This window comes from Schistocerca americana, chromosome 1 (genome assembly GCF_021461395.2).
Source record: "Schistocerca americana isolate TAMUIC-IGC-003095 chromosome 1, iqSchAmer2.1, whole genome shotgun sequence".
Taxonomy (NCBI): domain Eukaryota; kingdom Metazoa; phylum Arthropoda; class Insecta; order Orthoptera; family Acrididae; genus Schistocerca; species Schistocerca americana.
This window is the reverse complement of record NC_060119.1, coordinates 463385943-463394194: the sequence shown is the minus strand read 5'-3', so window position 1 is coordinate 463394194 and position 8252 is coordinate 463385943. Positions and strand designations below refer to the sequence as shown.

Sequence of the window (8252 nt, the reverse complement as noted above, 5' to 3'; positions counted from 1 at the left end):
GTGTAGTTTTCTCCTTTTGTCTGCAGGAGAATTTAAGTTTTTAATGGCCAGATCAATTATGCCTTTGTGTCGAAGTTTACTTGTATTCAGAAAAGGTACAAGCTCTCTGATTCCGTTTGGTGGTTCTTCATTCTTCAGTACAAGAATAGGTGGTAAAGCAGTGGAGTCATGAGGTATTTCATTGAGGCCGTTTTGAAATAGGTGTAAATATCTGTCCTAATACTGATGCTTTCTGTGACAATACAAGTCTGCAAAGCTTATTGATTTCTTTCATAATCCGTTCAGACGGGTTACAATGGGATCGTCAGGGATACAGAGTACCCATAGCTTGTCATCAACAGTGCAATGTTTGAGGAGTATGTTGTTTCTAACCAGATAATAATGACGAATATGCGTGCGTGTCTTTTCATGCCATTTACTTTTGATGTCTTCCCAAATCGGATCCTTATCTTGTTCATAAGCAATGTCTTTTAAAGATGTAGTGATGAAGTTTTCAAAGGCTACTTTCAGAATGTAATGAACACTCTTTATGATCTTCAGCTAGTCGGGCGCACATGTTTAAGTACGTAAATTGGTGGAAGAGTGTGTCAGCAGTATCAACAGAGAAGTGAAGTTGTGCAGCGAGGTGTTTAATTGTGATCCGTCCATCACCTCGAATGAGACAAAAATGGTTCAAATGGCTCTGAGCACTACGGGACTTAACTTCTGAGGTCATCAGTCCCCTAGAACTCAGAACAACGTAAACCTAACTAACCTAAAGACATCACACACATCCATGGATGAGGCAGGGTTCGAACTTGCGACCGTAGCTGTCGCGCGGTTCCAGACTGTAGCGCCTAGAATTGCCCGGCCACTCCGGTCAGCTCGAATGAGAGAGCCTGCACGCGTAAACGTTGCAGGACTCACTGCCGGGAGTCCGTAGACATTCTCCAAGCGCCTATGAATATCTGAGATTCTCTGGTTTTCCGCCAAAACTCAATGACAGCTCTCTACTTGGAATGCACCTCCGTTATAGACACCATTGTGAAATCTACGAATAGCGTCGCTACCTGTCAGAATGTCATGAAACTATTGGGTCTAAAGCTGGAACATTCCGCATTTTGTCAACTGAAACCGGCCGAGAAAAGTTGTGCTGCTTTCTCATTCAACGAACTTCGTATGTCAGCGTTATTCTATGAGGAAGTGAAGTACTGCTATTTCTCTGGAGAAAACAACAAATGTAGATTTTTAAATGCTGCAATCATTTTTTATTCATTTCTCACAATTGTGATACGTAAGATATTAGAATCATCGCAGTGATAACCTACATCCGCTGACTGTTCGCAGATGGGACTGCAGTCACTGGTGGTGTGTCCCGGCAGCCTTCGCCGCTGCTCTGCCAGCCTTATTGGCAGCTGCCCTGGCTTTGGCGGCAGTCCTCAATTTGTGTGCTGTTCTGGCTTTGCCTGCTGTCCTGGCTTCGGCATGAGCCGCTGTCCTGGCGAGGCCGGCATGTGCAGCTGCTCCTTTCCGTGACGCTAAAAGGAACAAATGACGTTCGGTAATTACAGCTCAAAATTGACAGCCAATCAAGCTCAAGACCTATTACTTACCAAAAATAAGGAACCCACTGATTACTCTGCAATTGACACTTGAGTGTTTTGTAGTACATACGAACACTTATAGATTATCTCTCTACCATTCCACTCTAGAGTAGCACACTGGAAGACTTAACACCTAAATCACTCCGTGTCACTTCTTATTTCTCTTATTTTATCACGATAGTTGTTTCTCCCATGTAGGTGGGAGTTAGCAGCATATATTGGCTTTCGGGCGAGAAAGTTTGTAATCAAATTTCGTGAAAATATCTCGCCACAATGAAAAATGGATTTCCTTAATGACAGTATTCCCAAATCGCTTGCCAGAGTCGTACAGTCTCTTCCACATCGTGAAAGCTGCTCTTTTTCACTGCCCTTGATCAATCCTGTGTTGTAAGATCTCAAAACTCTCAGAAAGAATTCAAAATGGGACAGAAAGGCGTGGTTCAGGCAGTCTTTTAGTAGGTCTGCTGCATCTTCTCAGTGTTCTGCCAGTAAAACGTACTTGTTGTTTCCCCTTCTCTCAATAAACCGAAGTCGACCATTTGCCTTCCCTATCAAAGTGTTCAACATGCTGGTTCCATTTCATATCGCTTTTCAAAGTTACGCTCAGAAATTTAAAAGGCGCTACTGTGTCATGCAGGGCACTACTTAACTGTATCCGAACATTACAGATTTGCTTTTCCTAGGCATCCGCATTAACTCACATTTTTATACATTTACAGCTAGCTCTCATTCACCACTCCAACTGTCTAAGTCATCTTGTATCCTCCTACAGTCACTCAACTTCGACACCTTCCTGTACGCCACAGCACCATAAACATTGCTGCCCATCCTGTCAGCTAGGTCATTTATGTATATTAAAAATAACAGCGGTCCTATCACACTGCTGTGGCGCTCCTGACGATTCCTTTGTCTCTGATGAACACTCGCAGTCGAGGACAACCTACTGGATTTATTATTTAAGAAGCCTTCGAGCCACTCACTTATTCCATACGCTCGTACCTTCGTATATTCGGAAATACAGAAATTTGGAATCAACGTGCTGCTCTTCATCGCAGTTTATCATGTGAGGAGAGGTCAAGCTGATCTCGCTCGAGCAATGCTTTCTAAAACTGTGCTGATTCTTGGACATAGGAAATTTATTATGTTCAAACTCAGATTATGTTCAAAAATTATGCGCAATCAAGGGTATTAGTACGTAATTTTGCGTTTCCGTTCTTTTATCCGTCTTTTATACAGGTGTCACCTGCGCTTTTCTTCCAGTCGCTTGCGACTTTGCGCTGGTGGAGAGGTTCGCGATAATTGCAAGTAAGGGGCCATAACTCAAGTCTTTTCACTTCTGACGTACTGTTCCTCAGGCGTCGTCATGTGATGTGCTACAGTCAGTGGTCCAGCTCAAAAGTTCGTCGTATAATTGCATATAATCATTTGGAATGTACTGCTGCGTATTTTCCAAGTCTTGAATTTTTTGAACTTTAATTGGCACCTGTACTGATGGTAAGCAGGGTGTTTTGGTGGAGCAACAGGTTCTCGCAGATGTGCCACGAAGAATGTGTGACTCACTAACCCGTTGATACACATCAAACCGTTGACGAGCGCAACTCTGGCACTCGCATACGCAAAGTGGAAGACACTGCTGACTGCAAAGTTGTATCTGTAAAAATTTAGCTTGTTCCTCGTTTCTTCAGAAACTCTCGTCTTCTTATGAGATTTTGTCCACCAGTCTGTAAAATCCAGAATCCCAGATGTGTGAACTTCAGTGACTGTAAGTTTTCCATGTTTTATGCTGCTTTATGGAATGTGCTGTGCTATTTGGTGAACTGATAACATCCTGAGTAGCACTGACTTACGGCCTTTAAAACAGACTGATTGAAACATATTCTGTTCATAAGCTCTGCTTATGTGTAACAACGCTTACAACGATTTATATTCTACCTTCACACGCTAGCCATGGAATCACAGATTTATTACCTGGTGATATATTCTCTAGGTAAAGAAAGTCATAGGTTTTCGTTGTTCAGAAATTCTAAAATGCAGAGGAAGCGAAGGCTGTTGCACTCTCGGTTTAAAAGGGAAGACAGGCAAAGGTGAGGAAAGATTCATGCGTCTGTGAAAAGATCTACGCGCAAAGCATACAAGAACTACCACCGCCGTACGTTAGCAAAAAGATTTGGACGAGAACCAGAGAAAACTATATGCAAAATCGCTAAACAAGTCTAAGGCTTCCATCCAGTCACTTGTTGACTGGTCCGGTGTAGGAGTAGAAGATAGTGAAACGAAAGACAAAGTTTTAATTTCGTCGTATCCCTCTTTTTCGCGTCTCGTCTTCAGTATAACTATAAATAAATTCAGCACCACACATTTTGCTCCTAATAAACACACCACAAACTCGGGAGACACGAGTCACGCCGCAACTAGCTCTTCAACTGTTTGCACTCACAACACTATCGCCAGATGTTCAGGTCTAAAAGGGTACATTTCAGTGACTTACGCCCATTTAAAACAAAATTTGATTTTCAGTTGCATGTTACAAGGCATACTCTGCAGCTTAGAGTTGTGTTTGTGGCATTTAATTCACTAATGTGGCCAAATGTCAACACTTCTTTCAGTGCCTTCTTCCTAAACTTTTTTAAAGGGCCAATATTTTCTGATTTTAAAAGACCATAGCGTTGTATGTTTCTGTATTCATGAAATAATGTATACAGCAATAAAAAGGACACCTATACTACTAGTTCACAGGAGCAGACTTTCTTATTTCTGATATTTTTCTTCTATATCAGGTTTTTTAAAATTTCATGGTAAGTTGATTTTCTTGACTTAGGCTCTATTTAAAAAAAACACCGATTCATAGTTATGGCTTCGTTTGATCACTGATCTTTGATATATAGAGCGTTCATTGTAAATTACTGTGACGTTAACATCGGTCTGTTTGCGTAATGACATGAAAAAGAATCCACGTCTGGAGATGTATCCCTTATGTGCTACGGGAGCAAACTCTTCAAACAATGAAATTAACTCTCCTGCAACGTCTAAATGAAAGACAGATAATAATATGCTACGATTATGTGAAGTAGGAAACTTTAACCAAGTGGTCGGTGAGGTAACAATGCTCGGTGGTACACAAAAAAGTATACAACATTCGTGTGTCGCAATGAACATTTCGTGTCTCTTCTTACAGTTATGTTCAGCAGTCTTTTTAATTGGCGTAACAAGCAGTTGCAATAGTGGCAGTTGCTAGCATATTAGTTCTTTATTCACTAATCTACTGATTATTGGAAGGGTATTAAATTATAACTCCTAATTCACTCAGTACCTGTGAAAGAGTTGAAGACCTTAATTTATATCATTTTCCTTGTTCTTAGAAACGATGTATCACTGAACTTGGGTTCCTGTTCAGACACTTTCAACATAGAGCTGTCTACAGGTTTTGTACTGTACTCGTTGAGTGTGGCCCTCCTGAACCCATCGATTCCACATTCGGGCGACAGTCGCGAGGTTCTGACCGACACGAGCACCAATACCATGGAACGACCAATCCCAGTCTTGACAGACTGCGAATCTACCTCTGTCGAATTTCATCAGTTGTTGGTAGTCGTTTCCTCTTGTTACACGAGACAAAAGACGAACTTCTCACAAGCAATCAACACAGAAATCTGATTCCTGAATGTGAAGCTCGCTGTGTAAACTTTTCTTATACACAGCACCAGTTTTTTGCCCGTAACTTCCACAGTGTATGAGTATTTCACACATATTGCACACATCTCCTCGTCCGCCCCCCTCTTTCTGTCTCATCCTTCCTTCTCCCCCTGGTGACCTCCTCCTTCCCCGTCCCTGTCACCATCTCCTCCTCCTCGTCCTCCATCTCGTCCTCCTCCTCCACCCTCTCTCTATCTTCTGCTCCGTTCTCTCTTTATCCATTTCCCCTTCACTCCCTCTATCCACATGCTCATCCTCTTTCTCTGTCCTACATCCCCTCTTTCCGTCTCCTCCTCCACCAACTCTTTCTGTCCATCTCCTCCTCCCTCGCCCACTCTGTCCATCTCCTTGAAACTGTCGCCCTTCTCTCTGTCGACCACTTCCTCCAACTCTCTATCTCCTGTTTACCTCTCTCTCCGTCCGGCTCCTACGGCACTCCCAACCCAGTTGGAGTTACATCCTGTATTATAACCTGAACTGCGTACAATTTGTACTTTTCATGTGAGAAGACAAGTTTAACACTTGGTGTTCCCAAACGTTTTCGTAAACGATTTGCTGCCAGAGTTGTCAGACATTCTGTCTCTCTTTCAAAATGGTTCAAATGGTTCTGAGCACTATGGGAATTAACTGCTATGCTCATCAGTCCCCTAGAACTTAGAACTACTTTAACCTAACTAACCTAAGGACATCACACACATCCATGCCCGAGGCAGGATTCGAACCTGCGACCGTAGCGGTCACGCGGTTCCAGACTGTAGTGCCTAGAACCGCTCGGCCACCTCGGCCGGCGCCTCTCTTTCCTCTGCAAGACTATACTGAGGTCCAGTGAGAGGGCACCAGTCTGTTTCGATGGTATATCCTTTGGAATCCAGACAACTGATCCATTAGTCATACTACTGGAAGGCGAGGAACTTAACTATGGCTAGTGTGATCAACTAACTCATTCTCTTAGATCTTCTCTTCTTTTTTTTCTTTGGAACTACATGTACTGGTTGGTGTATGAAATTCCGGTTGAAACTGCTCAAGACCTACTTCATAGAACATTGCATGTCTCGTTCTACGGTGAAAACCAGGAATGTTTAACAAAATGAGACAACGTTTTATGCATCAAGACAAACATCAACTGTTGCGAGTCACCGCTATGAGGTGAAATAGTACACGTAAAACTGTGACCACCATATTGGTGCCTAAAGTCACATTTTCCTTGTGTTATATGCGAGTTTTGTGAAACTGAACGTTGTTTTTGCAGTAATTTCATTAAATTATCGAATTATTTTTGAATTAGCAATTGATTTAGTGTCGGCATAATTCGAGCCAGCAGCCGAGATTATACGATAAATACAAAATTTTAGAGTAATGTTTTAGGATTATTACGTGAAAGCTAAATATTTTGTAGCTCTTTTTATGAACTTGTGAAAGGTAAATAATAAACTTGGATTCGATTGCCTATCATCTTAAATCTGAATCTTTAAAGACAAAAAATATGGTGGTAACTCATTCCATTCCGAGCAACATACACCGTGACTGATAATATCCGATTGATTCTACTTAATTTATTTGTTTGTACATCTCAACCGAGAGTGGTAGAGCAGCAGTAAGACGCAGACCTCACATTCGGAAGAATGGCGATTCAAATCCCCTTCATGGCATTTAGATTTAAGTGGCCTGTGATTTCCCTAACTCACTAAAGGCAAATGTCGGGATGCTTCCTCTCTCAAGATCACAACCGATTTCCTACCATGTCCTTCCACAAATCAAACATGTGCTACGTCTGCAATGAATACGTCGTCGAGGGCACTTTAAACTGAAGACTTCCTTTCCTTGTCGTAACACTCAGTTTAGGGAACTCTCCCATATGATTGATTTAGACCTAACGTTTTGAGACCTTCTGAACATCACATTTTATGAAGACTAAGTATTAAAAATTGGAAACTGTACCCTGTTCAGTATTTGTGCCCTCGGATCCATCCGGCGACGATCCATCGCTGCTGAACGTTTTAAGGGCGAAGATTGCGCTGATATCGGGCTCCTCCTCTTCTCCACCTCCTCCCGCCCGAAGTAACTGATATGTCAAAGCGTCATCGTAGTTGTCGCCGTCGTCATAATCGTCTCGTGCAATCGGCTTGGTGTCGTCTTGAGCCGTGGCGTGTGGCACGCAGAACACAACCAGGTAGGATCCTGCGAGCAGCAGCAGCAAGAGGCGCGACATCTCCTTCCCTGTGTGATACGGAAGACTGTCTACACTTTCCAGCTAGACTACCGTACTGTGAAGCCGTCAAAGAATCGCAACGTCTTTTATAGCAACAGGGCGCTGTCAACTAGATACGTTATCGCTACTGGGAGGCAAATGTTTGCATGTGCAGTTCAAACGTGTGCTAGTAGAGTACAATCACCACAAATTATCTCTTACCATTTTACCGTAGTCGTTACTCCAAAAGGTCTTGTTCTTTTGCCCTTTCATGCAACAGGATATTATTATCTAGTCTGTTATATAAGGTGAACAAAAAACCCACTTCGGACGCTGCAGCGCGGTCTTTGCGCACAAACAGTACAAAAACGTGTTAGCGTAGATTTTCCCGACGTATCAAATACTGATGATTTTCACGGGTTTGCAGCCTAACGACAACACGATATTTCGGCGGACCATCTGGCCGCCATCTTCAGGTGAGATTGAGTGCAGAATCACGCCGGAGCTGAAGAGACCTCAGATTCGGCGGCTCCTTTATACCGCGGGTACTGCCGTTGCGCGTGCGCGAGCAGCGGAAGAGCTGCCCTCTGTGAGGCGAAGAAAATGCAGCGGCGCCATCGGTGAAAACTGTCAAAAGCGAAGAATCGCAAAATTAAAATGCAGCCGGTCGGAAACCAGACCGTTGTTGTTTTATCTGTGATAAAATAGGATTCCATGTCTTGCTTAAAGGAAAACCTTTGTCTCTATTAATAATATCATCAGACTGACGTATATCAATTGATTCTTTC

The 8252-nt window shown here is 42.8% G+C and overlaps 1 protein-coding gene across 1 annotated transcript; it reads right to left on the bottom strand.

Moving 5' to 3' along the window:
• Positions 1-1298: 1298 nt before the first annotated feature.
• LOC124555238 lies at positions 1299-7528 on the bottom strand. Its single transcript, XM_047129136.1, has 2 exons — positions 7215-7528; positions 1299-1517 (listed from the first exon to the last, which is right to left on the bottom strand). The coding sequence occupies exons 1-2, from the start codon at positions 7483-7485 to the stop codon at positions 1339-1341; spliced, it is 450 nt and encodes a 149-aa protein (XP_046985092.1). The 5' UTR covers positions 7486-7528; the 3' UTR covers positions 1299-1338.
• Positions 7529-8252: the final 724 nt, after the last annotated feature.

Excerpts from the sequence above, each read along its gene's own strand:
- LOC124555238 (XM_047129136.1), bottom strand. The coding sequence starts at position 7,485 with ATGTCGCGCCTCTTGCTGCTGCTGCTCGCAGGATCCTACCTGGTTGTG. Across the intron at positions 1,518-7,214 it reads GGGCACAAATACTGAACAGG|CGTCACGGAAAGGAGCAGCT; the intron begins GTACAGTTTCCA and ends TGTTCCTTTTAG.